This window comes from Prunus avium, chromosome 4 (assembly GCF_965620075.1).
Source record: "Prunus avium chromosome 4, drPruAviu1.hap1.1, whole genome shotgun sequence".
NCBI classification, from domain to species: Eukaryota; Viridiplantae; Streptophyta; class Magnoliopsida; order Rosales; family Rosaceae; genus Prunus; species Prunus avium.
Window position 1 is genome coordinate 23,600,379 of NC_142287.1, and position 20,521 is coordinate 23,620,899.

General features: G+C 36.1%; 3 protein-coding genes across 6 annotated transcripts; all 3 read left to right on the forward strand.

Moving 5' to 3' along the window:
* The first annotated feature begins 3,386 nt into the window (after positions 1–3,386).
* Positions 3,387–9,125, forward strand: LOC110770157 (diacylglycerol kinase 1-like). 2 transcript variants are annotated; one of them, XM_021974243.2, is made up of 13 exons: positions 3,387–3,709; positions 4,081–4,288; positions 4,403–4,525; positions 4,620–4,748; positions 5,662–5,747; positions 5,899–6,022; positions 6,159–6,207; positions 6,880–6,962; positions 7,218–7,285; positions 7,519–7,593; positions 7,928–8,015; positions 8,137–8,253; positions 8,440–9,125. In XM_021974243.2, the coding sequence occupies exons 2-13, from the start codon at positions 4,091–4,093 to the stop codon at positions 8,770–8,772; spliced, it is 1,473 nt and encodes a 490-aa protein (XP_021829935.2). In that variant the 5' UTR covers positions 3,387–3,709; positions 4,081–4,090; the 3' UTR covers positions 8,773–9,125. The 2 variants fall into 2 exon arrangements, with proteins under 2 accessions (XP_021829935.2, XP_021829934.2); XM_021974242.2 differs by lacking the exon at positions 3,387–3,709 and adding an exon at positions 3,733–3,945.
* A 3,042-nt stretch (positions 9,126–12,167) lies between these two features.
* Positions 12,168–12,985, forward strand: LOC110770158 (uncharacterized). Its single transcript, XM_021974244.2, has one exon. It carries the CDS (start codon positions 12,443–12,445, stop codon positions 12,710–12,712), a length of 270 nt encoding a protein of 89 aa, XP_021829936.1. The 5' UTR covers positions 12,168–12,442; the 3' UTR covers positions 12,713–12,985.
* Positions 12,986–17,950: 4,965 nt separating this feature from the next.
* Positions 17,951–20,376, forward strand: LOC110770161 (vesicle-associated protein 4-1). 3 transcript variants are annotated; one of them, XM_021974247.2, is made up of 8 exons: positions 17,959–18,360; positions 18,640–18,710; positions 18,973–19,054; positions 19,146–19,264; positions 19,528–19,605; positions 19,692–19,811; positions 19,920–19,998; positions 20,082–20,376. In XM_021974247.2, exons 1-7 carry the CDS (start codon positions 18,108–18,110, stop codon positions 19,977–19,979), a joined length of 783 nt encoding a protein of 260 aa, XP_021829939.1. In that variant the 5' UTR covers positions 17,959–18,107; the 3' UTR covers positions 19,980–19,998; positions 20,082–20,376. The 3 variants fall into 3 exon arrangements, with proteins under 3 accessions (XP_088108154.1, XP_021829939.1, XP_021829938.1); XM_088252028.1 differs by having other exon boundaries at positions 17,951–18,360; positions 19,692–19,998; XM_021974246.2 differs by having other exon boundaries at positions 17,960–18,360; positions 19,920–20,376.
* The last annotated feature ends 145 nt before the right edge of the window (positions 20,377–20,521 follow it).

A 20,521-nucleotide genomic window follows, 5' to 3' on the forward strand; every position in this document is an offset into this window, starting at 1 on the left:
AGGCTTAGCTCCCATGCCACAAGCTCCTCAAGCTAAGTCACTAATAAATTTGATACGTTCTTTTGGTTGTTGGTGAAGATAACCCGAACGTATTTTTTTTTTTAAAGCTTTAGCAAGTCTTTTAAAAAAATTCTTTTGGGAGTCTGGTTCTTGAACTCAGGCATCATGAGGTTTTTGTTCGTGTTCTTACAGCAACCCAAGCCCATTCGTCAGGCTGCTGGAACAAAAAGACCCCTACAATATTTAAAGAGTATAGTCATGTGGCTATATTTTTTAAATGTATTCGATTATTTAAAAAGTATAACCGTGCCACAAAATGTTTTTATAATTAAATTAAGTAATATCTTAGTCTTTTTTTAATTATTTTAATTAATAATTATGTTTTAATTATTATTTATTAGTGAATAATTAGTATTTAAATATTTTACTAATTTAGTCAATTACTTAATAAACCGTAATTAATTATTTAAAATTATTTTGTTTTTATTTTTTATACAATATTAGTTTGTTTAGTTTAATGTTTTCAATTAGTAATATATTAGCCTTATTTAATTATGAGTAATGCTATTTAGACACACAAGATTGACCACATTAATTGACCACCTTATGTGGCAACTGATGTGTATATGACACGTTACTTAAATGTGGCCAACTGTGTTTTTATTTTTTCCTTTTTAAATTAAGTAATTTATATTTTAAAATTTTCATCTTCTTCATTGTATCCCTTTGGTTGCCTTCTCCTTCCCTTTTGGTCTTTTTTCATCCTCCTGCGATCTTCCTCCAAAAAGAAAACCAATTCTTTGATTCAACAAACCCAACTCTGCAAATCAACTAATCAAGAAATTCCAACTCGAAAATCTAAATGCCTATTTCACTAGCTATCTAGAAAATCCGAATTGATTTTGAGATCTCTTATTCTATGGTCATGTGTATAAGAATGAAAAAGAATTTTAAAGCTTTAGTGTGTTGATAGGAATGGGGTATTAGCTTTCCAATCAAATGGGCAGTCTGGTGAAGGATCGAAGTTGAACAATTCCCAAAATATGAACTATTTTTATTTAAAAAATGAAGATGGATTGATGCGATTTGTCGGGTTTCTCGCACGGCTTGGTGGTGCTGGGAGATGTGGCAAGCAGTGCGCTGGTTTTACTGGGTAAAGGTAGATTTGATGGAGGAAGGGAGTGTTGAGTAAAGAACGAAGCTGCAGCCTGCTAGAGCGTAAAGATGCTAGGGTTAATTATAATTAATTATAATTTTGTTGTTTCTAAGGATTATTTTAAAAAAAGTAAATAAAAATAAAATCTACAAGGCAATATTCATTAATTGACATGACATGACAACATCAGCTGCCACATAAGGTAGTAAGCTAATGTGGTCAATTTTGTTTGTCTAAATAGCATTACTCTTTAATTGTACTAATTATTTTTTATGTTTTATTTAATTAATAATAAAGTATTTTAATTAATTTCATAAATTAGTTAGTAAATACTAATTAATTATATTTACTTATCTTAAATTATTATTTGGACTTTAAAATTATTTTCAATTTTCGAATATATTTAAAAAATAGTTTCAATTATGAGAAAATTATTTTATGAATTAATTTTTTTTATAAAATTCATACGGAGTGAAATCAGCATAAATTGAATGCCAAAAGCTTCAATGTAGGTGGAAACGAAAGTTTAGGGGTGGTATTTACAAAGACTTGCCATTTTCATAATTAAATATTAGCCTCTTCGCACGCGCTTCCGTGCCTGCGAGAGGCTTTTTTTTTAAAATTTTAAATTTATTTTAGAATTAAAAAAGATAATGGGTAGTTGTGGTCCATAAAAATAGGATCCATTATCTGATTTTTCTTTTAATTTTAATTTTTTTTAATCTGAAAAAGTGTGAATTTACCATATTATCCTCATTTAATTAATAATTTCAATTCTTGCATTAACCAAGGGCATTTTCTGGTATTTTGAATGTTTCACTATTCTCTACCTTTTGCTTTATATATAGAAGAAGAATATGTAAGAGTGAATTAATTAGAGTACTGCTAAATGAACCCTAAAATTAACTGAGTACACCCTACGATCTAAGTACACCCTAATGTTTAAATTAAAATGTAAAATTAACTAAGTACACCCTATTTAACTACCAAAAATACCCATGGTACACCCTCTTTAATTTTTAATCTTTTAAAGTATTTAAAATAAACAAATAAAGTAAAATAATATTTTAACAAAACTCTCTCTCTCTCTCTCTCTCTCTCTCTCTCTCTCTCTCTCTCTCTCTCTCTCTCTCTCTCTCTCTCTCCTGCTTCTTCTTCTTCTTCTTCTTCTTCTTCTTTTATCTCTCTCCTGTGCGATCACCACCACCTGGTTTGTGTTATTGATTGTTTAAGTTTTATGCATACAAAAATCAACTGGGATCAATACACTTCTCCTGGATTCCGAGTTGTATGTTAAAAATTAAGTCAATTTGTTTGAAGACATGGGTTCAAAAGCTCAAGCAGTAAAACAAAGATTTTAATTCTTAATTAAATATATTGTCTTCAATCTTTCGAGAGAGGTGTGGGTTTTCAATCTAATTTAGGGAGATTTGGTAGTTTGGGAATTTGGGTACAGCATATCTCAACTCGTCTCAGAGTGGGGTGGGTCGGGAAGGAGAGAGAGCTTTTTTTCTCTTTTTAAAATTTTATTTTATTTTTTGGTTTTAAATACTTTAAAATATTAAAATTAAAGAGTTGACTATAGTTATAACAACGGGCATGCGTCAAGTCTTAAGGATGGTGTACATATTGGGTACACAATTCAATATATCTTTTTTGGTCATTTTATATTAGGGTAAATTAGTAATTCAATAAATAGTTTAATAGTAGGGTGTACTCAATTAATTTTAGGGTTCGTTTAGCAGTACTCATTAATTATATGTACCCCATCATTAAATTAATTAAACTAGTCAAAGCATATCAATGAACCTAAACTATAAAGAAAACATCCTAATTAAGGTACTGGTATATACTTAAATCGAAGAAGGCCTATCAGTTGCATCTCTGAGAGGCTAAATAAAAAGCATATGAAAATTATGGATTATAATTTATCGAATTTGGGCTTATTCCTTTTGTGATTGTGTGTGTTGTTTTGTGCTTCGCCTCAACCCAGTAGGCCCAAATAGTAAGGCCTGACTAGCCACGTCACTCAATGTTTCATATCCAATGTGGAACCCACTTACCCCAACATAGTCCGAGGTAGTTTCCTTTCTCCACGTGGCACATTCAAATCCGCCCACACATTACAGGACAATAGATCCTACCCCACAAGATAACCACTCCATTTCCTAATTTGAAATCCGATGGCGTGGCGTGTAGCCAAGATCCCAAAATCAAACAAACACCTTCTTAAATTGTGGCGAGTTCAAATCAAATGATTCTCTCTCCCAATTTCATATGAACTCGGTGCTTTTCGACCAAAAAAAAGAACTCGGTGCTTTCTCACCTAAATTTAAAAAATAAAATACCTAATTCTAAATCCATATCCGCAATTTCCTCAAATTGAATTTTATAATAGGGAAGACCAAAATCATGCAAGATTCTAATTCCTTCCCTCTCTCCCTACCTGCAATGCTCTGATTCCGAATCAGAGCATTGCTTGTCATCCGAACAGTGGATTTTTGTCTGCAATCTCTTTGCTTGGAAATTTCTCTGCAACTTCTTCTTTCCCAGGTAAAGTACAAAAAGACGCGATTCCATACAACATTTCTTTCCTTTTGTTATCCACATTCCATTCCACAACAACAACCTGGTTGGTTGCTGAGAAAACTGGAGGAAAATTTTAAACACCATTTCGTGACGTTTGAAACCCTGTGGTTTTTGGACCCGGTTATGGAGTTTCTGAACCGGATTTCCGTTCGTTCTGGGAATCGCTTGGCATCTCATATTCACAGTTTTCTTGCCAAGAGGTTGAAACTTTTGAAAATTTGCATTTGCACAAACTAGATAATGATTATTTTTGTAGTTATTTATGACGTTGTTTGCTGTTTTGAAATTTGTTTATGGAATGGAATAGAATTCTGATATGATTATGAACACTTCAGTTGCGATGTAATGGTGGGTGATATGAAATCCGAGGATAAGTTGCGGGACTTTTACATTCCGAATTACATGCTTGTGAGTGGATCGGATATGCCGAAAGTTAAAATTGTGCCTTCATGTCCAGTCATGGTGTTTGTTAATGCAAAAAGTGGTGGTCAGATTGGAGGTGAACTCCTTCTTACGTATCGATCTCTTCTCAATGAGAACCAGGTTACTTATAGGCTCTGCGGTTCCTTGTATTTTCGCTTTGTGGGTTCACATTTCTTTTGAGTTTGAGGTAATGGGAATCTTGGGATGATTGATTCAGATCGTTTTTATTTTCAGGTTATTGACTTGGGTAAAAAGGCTCCTGACAAGGTGCTACACACCCTTTATGTAACTTTAGAAACACTCAAGAGCAGTGGAGATGTTTTGGCTGCTGAAATCCAGAAGAGGTTGAGAATAATCGTGAGTTGGGCTTGTATATATTGAAAGCTGTGTGTACAAAATGACCATGATTTCATTCTATTATCTATGAATTGATAGACACTTGCTGTGATAGGTTGCAGGTGGAGATGGTACAGTTGGCTGGCTCCTCAGTGTGGTTTCTGATCTTAAACTACCTCACCCACCTCCAATTGCCCCAGTGCCATTGGGAACTGGAAACAATATCCATTTCGCTTTTGGTTGGGTAATGTTCTGTTTGCCAGCCTTGTGTGTTTGAATCTACGTTAATCTCTTGTTGGTCATTCATTGTTTGATTTTCACACTCCCATTTGGTTTTCTTCTTTTGTTGTTGATCTCACTTGCCTTGATCATGTAGTCAGAGCACTCTGTAGTATATATACTACTGTATTTAATGGTGCAGGTTCCTGCATATTCTTAATATTTAGCTATTTTAGTTTTGGCATTGGAAGAAGCTACATCTTTGCATTTGAAAAGTATCTAGTGAAAAGTCTATAACCATGCCATATTGTGAGGTATTTTCTAGTAAATTAAAGCTGCATTCATTGTATCACTAATGTACACATGATATATGTAAGTAGCATTCTTTTAGGCAAGACCATTGTGAAGTTTTCATAAGCTATTGTTGCAAAAAGGCTGAGATTTAGAAATCAAACAAGAAACCTGTCCCCTCGTAAAAGGAAACTCTGTGCATTCCAATGGAAACCTGGCCTGTAGCCTCCACCAAAACACATGGTCATTCACACCATCCCCAAATAATCTTCTCGTCTCTGCCTGAACTGCCTACTCCATCCTATTCCCAAAGGACCTGAACTAGAGTGCCTCATAAATTATTCAGAATCTTGCCTCTCCTATCACACAGTTTTAAATGAAACTTTAATCTGTAGCTAGATATAATTTTTTTTTTGGTTGAAAACAGTTTAGCTGGAATTAAGTTGGGACGTTTTGGTGTTAAATCATGGCATATGTGTATTACTAAGAAGGAATTTTTTTTTAATTTATGCACAGGGCCTCATATATCTCAGAGACAGCCTTGAATAAACTAGTATATGCTAAGTGTTTTTGTGGTAAACATTTGGCTTCTTGCATTGACTCAACTTACAGTAGATTTGTTAGCTGATCAGAGTTTTAATTCACAGGGAAAGAAAAATCCTTTCACCGACCATCAATCTGTGCTGACTTTCTTGAATCAAGTGAAGACTGCGAAGGAAATGAATATTGACAGGTGAAATCAACTGTATTTTGAATTTTGACTTAGCCTGATCTTCAAAAATATACACATTTAAAATCTCCTTATGTAATGCTCAGCGAATCAATACTCTTCAAGGTGGAGTTGAGACATAGTTTTTTTATATATTTTATTTTATGTATCTCAGCTGGCACATAATAATGAGAATGAGGTCTCCAACGAAAGGTTCTTGTGACCCTATTGCACCTCTAGAACTACCCCATTCTTTGCACGCATTTCATCGAGTCTCTCAAACTGAAACACTCAATATGGTGTGTTTCCTGTTTCCTGGTCAAGTGCCAATCTGATAAGTGATTACTCAATTTAAGTATCATTTTATTTTTTGCTTCATCGTAACACAGCTTGCTTTTGCAAACTTATTACCACTAAAATGTTGGCTGTTCTCAGGAGGGTTACCAGACCTTTCGTGGGGGGTTTTGGAACTACTTCAGCATGGGTAAGAAGTCAAGAATGTTTTTAATTAAGAAATCTAGGTGTTCTGTTTGTGTGTGTGTGTGCCTATGATTTGTGCACATAACCTTTAGGAGCCTTGTGGTGGAGGACAACCATCCTACCTATTATTGTTGTTAGGAAGGGATTTGAGGATAAAATTTTAGTTTATTTTGAAGTTCTATATATAATGTACGCAGATAAAGGTGAAGTGGAATTAAATAAGCATAATATTGTTCTCATTGGAAGCATCTCTATATGCAGACATATTTCATAAACATTCTTAAAGTGTCAATATTTGTGATGGGAAAGTCTCCTATTTGATGTTTTGAAGCTCACTTCTTTTGTTCACTACTGCCTGCGGTGTTGGGTGATAGAAGTTTTTGGGTATATAAATCTCAGTCTATCATCTATGGATGAATCAAGCTTATTATGGCATGGGATGGAGAGACAGTAATCATGGTAGTTATTGATATTAGAAACATTTTGAAGATATTAACCATTGGTGTGCAGTGTACTTAGGTTAAGTCCCCTGTTGTATTGATGTTATAAGTTAATGTTGTGTAGCCCTTCCAACAATTTAGAAGTAAATATTGGTTTGGTTCAGTAACTAGTTGCAAGAACTATTGCATGACAGCAGTTTCCAGGTTTTCTGACAAATGTATTTTGTTTTATACAGGAATGGATGCTCAAATATCATATGATTTTCACGCACAGAGGAAGTTGCATGCAGAAAAATTTAAAAACCAGTTAGTTAATCAAGTACTAAACTATTCTGCATCTTTAACATCATGCTCAAAGTAGATAAGTAGTATAATAATGTCTACATATGTGTAACGATTCTTTTTTGAAGTCTACCAACCATCCATCTCGAATGATGGATACCTAATAGGTGTTTTCATTTGTTTTGGTGTCTGGGTGTTTCCATTTGTTTTGCCAAGGGTCTAACTTCTTGTTTTCCCGTCATACATAAATTCGCTACTTATTATTGTTGTTTTGCTTTTTTAATTGGTTCAGGGTACTTACTTGAAGCTTGGATGTACACAAGGATGGTTTTGTGCTTCTCTATCACATCCTTCTTCACGGTTAGTCTTCTTCACAGTTTTGTGCTTCTCTATAACCCAATTTTTTATCAGACAGTCCCAAAAAGGGAGCCAAATTTATGACTCTTCTTGTTCGCTTTATTTCTGCAATGTTCTGAAATCAGGAAATGGGGTGAATGCATTTGCACATCTGAAGATCATGTTATCAACCATTCTTCAAGTTAGCCTTTTGTTTGGTTGTTTATATTAGTGGTAATGCCTTGATTTCAACACAGGAACATAGCACATCAGACAAAGATTAAGATCATGAAACGACAAGGTCAATGGGAAGACCTCCTCATACCTCGCAGGTGATATAAACTTTCTGTTTAACTTTTTGTAACTGTTCTGGTTCTCTTAATCTCTAAAGCCACTTGTCCCAAAAAGTTGTTTCACCTATTTTTTCTTCCAGATTACAATATGTGGCATTGCATTTCGCATGCTTAAATTAAGGAAATGATACAATGAGGCCCTGGAAAATTAGAATGACATGTATTTCAGATAATGTATTAAATATTAATCAGTTGAATTAACTGACTAGACAAAGCTTTCATTGTTTCCACTTTCCGTCCTTTCTTATGTTTGCAGTCAACATTTGTAGCCTTTCCATCACTTAATTTTTTTTATATTATCTCTGATTTACAGCATTAGGTCTATTGTGTGCCTCAACTTACCCAGTTTTTCTGGTGGTCTTGATCCATGGGGGAAACCAAATACGAAGAAAGTGCAATATGTAATTTATGATTGCTCTCCTATCTGTTTTAGACATATTGGCTTTTTCCTAAGTTCCAGTTAAAAATTCAGAAATCTATCTTGCCAACTCTTTGTAATTCCATATAATATGTGCTTCACAGAGGGATTTAACTCCTCCATATGTGGATGATGGCCTCATCGAGATTGTTGGTTTTAGAGATGCCTGGCATGGGCTTATCTTACTTGCTCCTAAGGGACATGGGACTCGTCTTGCACAGGTATCATATACTATCCTTAGATCATTTAATGCTGTCATCTTCATATAAACAGAATCAAACTAGTTTTCAACTGATCATGGTTCAAACCTTACTTTGGGGCATCTCATATATAAGTACTTTTATCTCTTTCTCTCTCTCTCTCTCTGTGAAATAGATTAATTGTTCAACCTTTATACTTCATTGTAGGCAAACAGAATACGTTTCGAGTTTTGCAAGGGTGCAGCTGAGCATACATTCATGAGAATTGATGGGGAGCCATGGAAACAACCTCTTCCAGCAGACGATGACACAGTGGTTGTAGAGATTTCTCACTTTGGCCAAGTGAACATGCTTGCCACACCATTAAATCGATCCAAAAGTGTAAACGAACCCATGTCTCCAGTCAGTTCCCACAATGAGGATGATGACAGTAATGACGAAGAATATGAAGATGCAGAAGATACTGAAGAGAGAAGGAAGTTTGGTGCATCCGACACATTCAAAATTCCACACGGCGTTGACATAGCTCGACGTAGTTAAGCCTATTCATTGTATCATCACCCTCCATTGGGATTTTTTTTCACATAAATCACAGTAGTTTTTGTCCAACAAAATCTGCCCGGGCCTCAATTTGAAAGATCACCATCCTCACAATGCACAAATAGGTTTCCTTGTCATTGATTATTGATTGGTTATTTTGCGATTGCGCATGCATAAATCTGGCAAATCTGGTAGATTCCAAATCCAATTCTTTACCTGAAATCGCTTGATTGTATAGGGTGTTTGCTTGATTCAATTATTATCTGCATTGTAAATCCTTAGCTTGTGCAGCTAACTCTGGTAGTTATAGTTATAAAAACAGAGCTCTACTGACTCTTATGTCTTTTCTTTTCTGTGAGGCTGGTATTTTTAATACTTCTCAATGATCTCAGCCCGAGACCAATTCAAAATTGGAGCTATGTACAATTTCCCAAGCCACTTTGGAATTTCATCACTTTAGAACTGACTTCATTATGCAAACTCATCACATCTTGTCCTCACCGAGTATGGCCGCAGTAGCCATGGATGGCAAATCCTATCGAGTGTTACCGAGATATGCTAGTCATGACTCATGATCATGCTAATTGACTACATTATGTAACAATTTTTAATTAGCCGGTGACCGTGTTAATTGATACATAAGCATCAACTGTGACATCATGTGGCTAGTTCACTCTCAATACAAAGACTTAAGTCTTCTAGTCACGAAATGCACTTGAGAAATTGCGTGCAACTAAGTGAAAATAAAACACAGCAAGCTTAGGCTTGAGCAATGCAACTTAATAATGTACTTATCAGGTTATTGAAAAGGTAAACCTGGGAAATATGAATGAGAACGCAAAACCTACTTATCAGTTCATAAATGATGAAATTTAAAATGACAGAAATTAATGTTATATAATTTGTAAAGTTTCTTGTTTGGATAACGGATTTAAATACATAATTTAACCTTTATTTGTAAAGTTATCTTTTTTTTAAAACTCAATTTCTCTTGGAATTTTAGAAATGACAACTTTTAGATAGAATTTAAAGTTGAGATTTCTGACCTCCAAATTCCATGGTTTTTCCCACGTGGAATTTCTAAATTTCTATATTTTTTTATATCCAAACATGGGAATTGGTTCATGTCAATTTAGAAATTCTGACTTTTATCAAAATCCCTAGTTTATTTCCCTCATCCAAACGCAGGGTTGGAGTTTCAAAGCCCCATCTTATAAGTTATAACTAGTAAATCAGCATAATTCCCCATGTTTAATTTATATCGAGAGTCTGATATGCTTGCACCAAAAGACTAGGGGTCACCTTGGTTTTTTTGTTTTAGTCAATGTCGACCGTCTACATTAGTTTCTATTCTCAATTCTTCAAACAAAACAATCCAACTATTGCTTCTTCTTTTTTTGGCTGAGAGTTATTGGCAACTTCCTTATCCTTCTAAATAAATTGCAATTCTAAGTAAAACAGGGAAGAAAAAGAAAGGGAGAAAAACTTGTATACCACGGGAATATTATTGTTTTGCTATTCTCAACCAATCATGTTCTACCACGCGTGATAATGATTCTACATAATGTTCTCCATATAAAGGAGTGCAACTGAGGGATAATGGGATAGGAGCATGATTCATTCCTCATTGATGTCTGTTTGTGGGATATGAAAGTGAATGGAAGGTGTGGGAAGCCTTTGCTATTTTGTAACCCCAAAATTTCAAGTTTCTTGGAAAAGCAATATAATTCATGACATTGAGGCCATTCTTTTGTTTCTTTCCATGTTGGTGTGGGTCGGGTATGAAGGACATAAAACGAGTATGAAGAGGCCATTCTTTTAATTCATGACATTGAGGCCATTCTTTTATTATTATATTATATACTATATAATTTATACAAATCTTAAGCCACACTACTTATTTATTTAGTTAATTTTCAATAAATATATAAACATTCTCATATTGTCTTATAAATATATATTATATATATATATATCCATGAGTGCTGCTATTTCCACCCCCTTGTCCTATTTTCCCACCCACCTTATCTTCAAAAATTTAAAGAAAAATTTACCCATTTGTAAAATGACTTATAAGGACTTATAAGGACCAAAATATTAATAAAACAACTCTTTTCCTTTAAAATAATTTAAAATGAAAAAAAAGTAAAATAATAAATACACAAATAACCTTCTCAGCCGTACCAACTTATCCCAAGCCCTCTCCCCGACGGAGCTCCCCCACCCCGATCTTTCTCTCCTCCACCTACACCACCTCCTTCTATCTCTATTATATGTTCTCTGTATCTCTCTTTCTCAACCTCTCTCCTCCCCAACACCCCGAGTTTGGTGGTAATGCGATTTTCGCTTGAAACAACTACTGTTTCCTTCGTCAAATTTTGGATTCAAAATGAGTGGGTATAGTGATTTGGAATCTTGACCAAAAATGAGTCTGGGGATTGGTAAGTTCTCGAAATTCCTTAACCCACCGAAAATGTGTTATGAGATTATAATGTGATACCTTTTCATTGTTTTTCTTTTCCCGATTTCAGTTTCTCAACAACCAATATATAGGCTAGCTCTATCTCCCTCTCTCGCTAAAATGTCTTTGCAACAGTTTGTAAGTTGATCATGTTTCAAAGAAAATGGTTTATTTTTTAAAGCAGAAAAGGGAAAAAACATTGGTTATGGATTGGGTAGGCTGAGAAATGTTGAGAGAAATATAGTTTTCTCTTTAATTTCCCAGATTTTTCGTTTGAATATTTCGAAGAAAGGGAGGAACCGAGAGAAAAAGATGGAGATTGATTTTTTAATATTGTTTATTTATTTATTATTATTTAGTTTGTCAATACACATGGCATAATATGAGTGTGTCCACATTGAAGGGTAGTTTAGGAATAATTATGGGTGGAAAGATAGGATTGTATTTTTCCAAATTTATATGGTGGGTGGGAAGATAAGGTGAGTGGGAAAATAGGACAGAGGGGTGGAAATAGCAGCACTCATATCCATTATCTTGCCTTAGTACTTTTTTTTCTTTCAACAAAGTAATTATATATTGGTTTTTTCTTTCATAATAGGGCGGGTCGGAGAACCCATTCCCCAATGAAGGTGGGGATGGGAAATCCCCGATATGAATATTGCGGGCATGAAGACGGGATGAGGGAAAAAAACTTAACGGGGATGAAGATGGGAATTGCATACCCACTCCTGATTCGACTCATTATCATCCCTAATTTCCCCCCTCCCCCCTTCCTCGGTTGTGACTATTCTTTTGCTCAATGAAAATTTTATTCCTTTTGAAGGAAAAAAAAAATCCCAAACAAATGAAAAATGAAAAAGAGGAAAGCGCGTGGGTTTTGGCTCCCATAAAGAAGAGCCCCTCTTTTTGGGGCCTGACCCAAAAACAAGAGCTCAGCACCTGGTTTTGCTAAACCTATTACCACAGATTTTGTCCTAAACAATTGGTGCCACCGTGCCAGTGCCTTGGATTTCACTCTTTTTTTCTTATATCAGCTGCTTATATATAGAGAATAGTCCAACCCTTTAACCCACAACAAAAAACCAAGAACCCCAGATTCAGACTTTCAATTTAAACTCTCCCTTCAAAGCTTTCATCTTTCGCCCATCCACCCATTACCCATAAAAGATCTTCTTCAAAATCTGTTACCATAAAAAAAAATCTGCAAAAATGGTGAACGCAGCTTGCAGGGCTTGGATTGTGGCAGCAAGTATTGGAGCTGTTGAGGCTCTGAAAGACCAAGGAATTTGCAGGTGGAATGGGGTTTTGAGGTCACTGCAACAACATGCCAAGAATAACATGAGATCATATTCCCAGGCCAAGAAACTCTCTGGGTCTTCTTCTTCAGCAATTTCTAACAAGATGCAGAGGTCACAGGAGGAGAAGGTGAGGAAAGTCATGGAGTTGAACTGCTGGGGTCCTAACACTACTAGGTTTTAGATTTTAGATTTTGAGTTCGTGGATGGATATAATCCCTCTTTCCATGAATTACATGACTTAATTTCATTACTCTTTGATCCTTTTCGCTTCATTTTCTTTTTCTTTCCCCTGTTTGTATCCAAAGAAGGGATGTTTTTTTCTTCTTCTGTTTTTGTTCTTTTTGATGAAGCTGAGTGCAAAAGTTATATAACTTGGGCCAAAAGAAATGAGATTAAATGCTGCCTCACTAAATTGATAGAATTAAAAGAGAAATTTGCCGTATTGGTTTTTTCATATTTCTGTTCTGTTTTGCATTTCCTTTTAATCAGTGCCTCATAATAATAATGTGGTAGAATTTGGATGGTTTTTTTCTTGCACAAAGGATGTCTAAGGGAATAACAAATCAACAAATCCACAATTCCAAACAAAATTGGTGCAGGTGCATCGGCCCCAATTTTAATAAATCTATTTTATTAACATCATAAAACGGACGATCAAATAATTCCCAATCATGGATCCGCAAACATGGTCCTTGCAGATCGGATCATAGAAAAGGACTCTCTTTTCTGTTTACTTCTCCCGGTTCTTTTGCTACCGCGGACTTTGCAAACTTTACACAATCGATCGGATTATATAAATATCCCTTCAACATGACATAGGTCATTGAAAGGATCTCGGAGATATTTTTAAAGTTGATTTAAGTAATTTACATAGAAAAAGAATTGGCCTCCCTCAGGACTGGAGTTTTTTGATTTTTTGGGTATAAAGAACTGAAATTTTCGCCCTGAATTTTCTACCATTTGAGAAAAATATAATGGGCCGGGCTCACATTATATGGCTGGATAGGGGGAGAAGGCACAGAGTTTCTCCAACTTTTTCGTAGGCAATGACAAAACTAAGGTTCGAAACCCGAAGGCTTTGTTTGGTTGACCGAACTGATTTAAGGGGAAATAACTACCCATGTTATTTTCTAAGGGATGAGAAATGGAAGATTCATTTCCCTAGTTTGGTAATGTTAGGAAAGTAATTGGGAGATATTACTTTATTTCTTTTCCCATGTTTGTTTTGTATAGAAAACAAAGTTTGTATAATTTTCCAATTATACTCATATTAAATCAAATAAAAAAAAGAATGCATTTAATGATATATTGTAATTCTAAATTGTTAATGGAGACAAAATGGTCATGAAAAATGTGCATTTAATGTTGGCGTATTTTCCCAAACTTTCCCATGAGGAGGGAAAACAAAACCCAAGTTGAGAGGAGGGCTTCACTTTCCTCTCTACTTTTCTATGTGTCAAACAACCATTTCTCATGCCTGAACTTACCAAATATGAGAAAATAATTGATTTCCCATCCCCAAACCCCCTTTCCCATGAACCAAATATGGCCTAAGGGATTTCTTTCCTCCCAATGTAACAAAAACAAAGAAGGTATAGCCCGACATTGCCAATAGGGTTTAGCCCAGTAGAAAAAGAGTCTTAATTTGCAGACCATAGGTTTTATGTTCGACTCCAATCACTGGTGGATGCCAAATAAGGGGGGTTAAAGCTCATGAACCCATCTAAGAAAGGACAACGTTAAAGCTCATGGAGATGTATTAAATAGAGATACACCATTAAGAGAATTTTGGGAGACAACAAGTTTATGTGAAGCAAAAGAAATTGAATATTACAAAGTCTCTTTCAGACATTTAATCGAACACATGGTGGGCACCAGCAAAGGGGCAAATTCTAGCCACCCCAAAAGATTTTCCGGCGAGAGGAGGTGCACCTCCTTGCTCATGTGTAGGTCCGCCAGTAACTCTATTGACATCTTAGTTGTGTGTGTGTCATAAACTCCCTTCTCCTATAGTTTAGCATCAGTCGGCATTATGCTGCTAAGTAAATGGTTTTGTCATCTAAATACTAGGTGCGAGCAGAGGCGTACAATACAGCTCAATTTAAAGCCTTTTGATATAAGAACAAAGCATCTCAACCAACTTTGTCACTCAAGTAACCTTTCAGAAAGAGAAGAAAAAGGATAGCTAATTTGGGCTGAGCTTAAACATGGCCACACATAGGGGTCGCCATTATTGACTTTGAGACATTTCAACAAACATCTTAGCGCTATCATGCATAATTAGGTTGCCTGCCCAAAACCCACCCATGGTTATAAATCCAAACCTGGGCTAAACCGATGGAGACCACCCTCTGGTTTTCAATATCTCAAATCCAGGTTCTCCACTACAACTCTACAACCTGTATAAAGCCATAATCCAGGTTCTCCACAAAGGAGTCGTAAAGTGTAAAGTTTGGCCCTAGAATAGAACTTATATATAGCCATAATCCTTATAAACTGTGAAACTTTATAAATTTCATTGCGATTTTAAACTATAACTATGGCGGCAATAACATAATAAGCTAAATGTAAAAAAACGAATCCGGCCTTCTGGTCGGCTAGATGTCAAATAGATTCGTGAACCCAAACTATTTGTGGTTTCTAATATTAGAAAAGAAAAAAGGTTTATTATTGTTTTGTTGAAAAAGAAATGTATCTAATTTAAATTTTATATTCTTTTAATCACATGCTAGAACGACAGAAAAACCAGAGAATCCAGCGGATTTAGAAAAACCAGTGCCACAAATCTGGGAGCTAAAAAAACCTGCCAATTCAATCTCAGTTTCCCAAAAGGCCACTGCCCCACAAACCTTCCAGAAGCTTTTTGTCCACCCAACTCTCTGGTTCTTCTCCGTATTTATAAACTAACATACAGACATCTGCTTTACCCAGAAGAAAAAAAACGCCATTTCTTTACTGCTCTCTGATTTTGAGCAAAGGAGAGAGAGAGAGAGAGAGAGAGAGAGAGAGAAACAAAGCAAATGGGTGGTGAAATATGCAAGTTTAAGAAGGAATTGAAGTCCATGATGCAGCAGAAGATGAATGCTGCAGAGCCATCAGCTGCTGCTGCTGGTGGTGGCAATGGGGGTAAAACCAGGTGGAGCAATATTGCTGCTGCTGGGGGTGTGAGCCAAGAAAATAGGATGACCCTTGATGATGAGAGAAGAAGAAGAGACAAGGCTGAAATTTTGATTCAGCTAATCTGCTGGGGACCCAATTGAGGAAACTATTTCTTCTCTCTGTTTTGTTGATCATGGGATAATTATGTGTAGGAAAGAAACTATCTTTCTTTTCCTGTTATGTTTTGTTCTTTCTGGTGATAGAAGAATGGCTAGGCCTAGGATAACTTCAATCAATTTTGTAGAAAGGATTTACTAGTAACAGTATACAATATACATAACAAGAACTGTTCGTTTATAAGTCATGTGGCCTTCATTTCCATAGTGTTTCATTTGTTTTCATTATGAGCTCATTTTGGACTCTACTCCTTTGATCTTGTGTTCAAATGAATGAGACCCGAGGTATAAGGCTCAGAGTTTCCACGAGGTTCGAATCCAAGGCTCGAGACCCAAGATCTAGGATTGATACCTAAGGCTTGGGACTCAAGGTTTGAAGACATAACTCGAGTTCATAGTCAGAGTTCGAGCTCTATAATAGAACTCGAAGTTTCGAGTCCTATAGTAGAGCTCGAAGTTTGAGCTCACAATTTAAGGACAAGGCTTGTGTTTTGGGCTCGAGGTCCAAGGGTCAAGGCCTAAAGTATGGGGCTTATTAGGGCTCAAGCTCAATGTTGTCATCGTGGTTAGAATCCAGGGTTGGAGGCCCACGAACCAGTTTTATTTTTTTTGTCCAATTTTTTTTCCCCAGAGAGATCAAAACGATCAAACCTTATCTTTAATTTTTCAAGTCCCACTCAGGCACAGTTCGTTAGCCAACAACTTACACATACACACAAGTAATGTCATTATTCACCTAATCAATTCCTAACCCCCACACTAAATACACACCGACAACCTTAGCCAACCCTCCTAAATGCATTAAACAAACACCCCACCTAATTTCCACTCCATTTCTTAATTGCACTACAAAAAAAAACACACCTAATTTTCTTACCATCATTAAGAACCATACCCACCTCAACCGCAAATCTTAATTTCCATTGTTTCATTTTTTTCAAAATTAGAAAGGAAAAGAAAATCTAACATTCCCTTTTGATTTTTTAAGTGAAATGAAGCAAGTGTTTGTCTTTTTTTTTTTTTGGTGACAAAGTGAAATTTTAATTACTCTAATTTTTTTTTTGTTGAGAAATTCTAGAATTGCATTTATAATTCAGTCAAAAAAGCCACTAGCTACAAATGGCTAATACAAACTAGTCACAAAGGCCCATTACAATAACAGAGCAATCTAACATCAAAATTAAGACAATTTGGTGCACATCCACTAATGATCACGCATGATCGAAGAAATTCTGGCATAGGTATCCCAATTAAGATTGTAAATTCAGAATAATAAAAAAGATATAAAATTGAAAAAATCAAGCCATAACAAAAGGAGAGGTAAAAAACTTGCACAAAAGGAGAGGTAAAAACTACATAGAGAACCCAAAGAGTCTCTGTCACTTATTCTGAACATAAAGAAACCACAAAAAAGACGGTGATGGAGATTCGACGTCGAGACGCAGTTGCCTGTGATGATTGGAGAAAAATCATAATAAAACGAAAATAAATAGGGAAAACTTTTTGTTTCTGCAAATGAGGGAAGAAGATAGGAAGGAAGAGAAGAGGGGAAAGGAGAGGAAGTACAGTGACTTCCTCCCCCTTCAAAGTGAAAACGACTCTATAAGGGTGTTTTTGGGAGTAAAAAGGCTAGAATTTAATATGTAATTATTCTAATATAAAGGGAGATAATCGAACTCGGTTGGACACATTACCTTTACTAATTGTGGAAATCTACATTTACAATGAAATCAGTGTTTTAATTATGAAAGTTTCAAACCTCGAATGTTTCAACTTTTTATTTTATTATATTTTATGATGTTGTAATCTTATTGGAAATTAGTTTTGATAATTCCAAAATGAGTACAAAAACGCGTCTCTTCCAAGTTTCAACGACAGAGATAGCACGAAACGACATATAGCAGGTCGTTTTTAGGAAAATTCAGTCACAACAACTCATGAGTTCACAACTGAAATAAAGCTCTCGTCACTGAGATCCGATCCGATTTATCCTTTCAAGCACGGCAGTCGCCAATATGACACGTAGCTTCAATGCAGGAAAATAACACCTGAACTCACGAATAGGAAAGTCACACGTGTCAGCAACAAATTTCAGACTGAAAAGAGCCACAGCTGATCCCTCCCTCACATCCGATTTATGTCGCACACCCTGGCACCTTCCACTCCAAAAAAATTACAGATAGACTGAGAGAGTGAGAGAGAGAAATTTCTAAAGCAACCAACTGAAAAACGCGAACTCAATCGCCGAGCTTCTTGAAAACGCTAATTGGATGCCACGTGTCTGATTCCGGTGAATAAAGCATGGCCATCGTAGACAACCACCAGCACCATCACCACCGGCACAAGTCGCACTCCGACGTGAAGCTCTTCGCTCTCTGCCCGTTTTGGCAGTCCGGGGGCCAAACGTCGTCCTCTTCCTCTTCCACGCAGAACCTCCAGGGCCACGTCGACGGATCCAAGTCGAAGCCCAAAACGGTGTCGTCCGTCGCCAGATCGCTTCTCCCTCCCCGCCGTCGGCTCCGGCTCGACCCTGCCAACAAACTCTACTTCCCTTGTACGTCGTCGTTTTTCTTTTCATTTCTACCTCCTCGCTGACTTCGAGCTTTTGGTCACTTCTATGACTTATTTTCATTTGGGTTTGGAATTTTGACTTTTCCTTTACTCTACCAGCATTATTTTAAAAGCGCTTCTTAAAAAAGCAATTATTTTATGACTTCTCTTTCCTCTTCACATGCTGCTGAGATAAGCGGTAACTTTTTTTTTTCTTTCCTGTTTTGGAATTATTTTGGACTGAAACTGACCAATTGTGTTTTTATGGGGTTTAATTTTGAAGATGAACCTGGGAAACAGGTGAAGAGCGCAATCCGGTTAAAGAACACTAGCAGGTCTCATGTAGCTTTCAAGGTATTTTTTAATTCCTGACATCAACGTAAAGCTGTGTTCTTAATTATATATTGATTTTAATTACTTATGTTCTAAGCAAGGATTTAGAATGCTGATAATATTTATTATATGGGTTGTGTTGTGACTGGTGTTGCATTTGTTTATATGTATTTTGATATCTGCCTTACTTGCAGTTTTCTATTTATTAATTTTGTCCCATGATTTTTTATTTTGGTATCAAACTTCAGTGACCCATTAAACTGCTTTTTTTGTGCTGCTTTAGTTTCAAACTACCGCACCGAAGAGCTGTTATATGCGTCCTCCGGGAGGTATACTTGCTCCGGGAGAAAGCATAATTGCGACTGGTAATGGCCTTGCACTTGCTCTGATGTTACAAATTGTCTTGAATTTTATTGTTGTTATCTTTTGTTTTGACTATGCTTTTGATGATGACAGTGTTTAGGTTTGTGGAACAACCCGAGAACAATGAGAAACATTTGGATCAGAGAACCAAGGTTAAGTTCAAGATTGTGAGTCTGAAGGTGACAGCAGGAACAGACTATGTGCCTGAGCTGGTAATATAGTGCTCTTCCCCCGACTTAATGCTCATGATCATGGCATGTTTAACATTTCTTGCATATGTTTTGGGTGTATTTGAGTTCTACTTTCTAATTGTTCCGATTATGTTTATGGTGTCTTGATTCAACTTAGTAGCTCGCTTAAATTGGGGTTTTTTTTGGTTGGATATGATTGCAGTAAAATTTAGTGTTGTTTTCTCGCTCCTAGGAAAATACCAGCGATGACCTTAATTTTTTCAACTGGCCCTTTTTTCATACAGTTTGATGAACAAAAGGATCAAGTGACTGTTGAGCGAATTTTGCGGGTTGTATTTTTGGATGCAGAGCACCCTAGTCCTGTAAGTTGAATCTGATTTTGTTTAATGGTATTTGTGCGTCCATCTTGTAGATGCTGTTTTTCCAGTAGTGACATTCTGGTTTACAGGCTCTGGAAAAACTGAATAGACAGTTGGCCGAAGCTGAGGCTGCACTTGAAGTGCGTAAAAAACCTCCTGTGGACTCGGGTCCTCGTGATGTCGGGGAAGGCCTTGTAATAGATGAATGGGTAACAATCCTGCCAACATTACATCTGATCCATACATGCACATACAATGGACTAAATTTCTTACATGATGTTCTTGTGTATAATCTTTTGGTTTGTTCTGTTTTTCAGAAGGAGCGAAGGGAGAAATACTTGGCTCGGCAGCAAGTTGGAGCAGTAGATTCAGTATAAATTGTTATTAGCTTTTGCTGTAAGTGCTTTTGGCCTTAATGGAAATTTCTCATATTGTAATTTTGTATTCTTTTTGCTCATCGGTCTTTGGATAAATGGTAGGGGGGGTAAGGTGAGGAAGTAACTGGCATTCAGAAATATTATGGGTGTAAAACAAAGTAACATGTTATTATGCCATTACTTGTGTGATGGGCGGAATTGTGATCATGGTACCTGGATCCAGGCTAAGCTGCCCTCTTGTAGATAATGAGTTTTGTTTTAGGATGAAAATAAGTGACAAGCTCTATTGGTATCAGCGTGTTTGTTGTACTTGTAAATTTTCAATGTTGAGATGCCCTAGTGTTCTTTCTTCGATTTACCATTTCAATAGTAAGAACTTTAATGAGTTTTCCTGTAATTTCCGGATTTTAGCGCGCTTCTCAGCTTGACATTCATTTCTTTCTTGTCCATTTGTATGGTTGAAATGGTGAAAATCTCCATCCAAAATTGTTTTCGATAATTTCTGGATATGATTGTTCGAACCAAACCATTACGAAGGGATT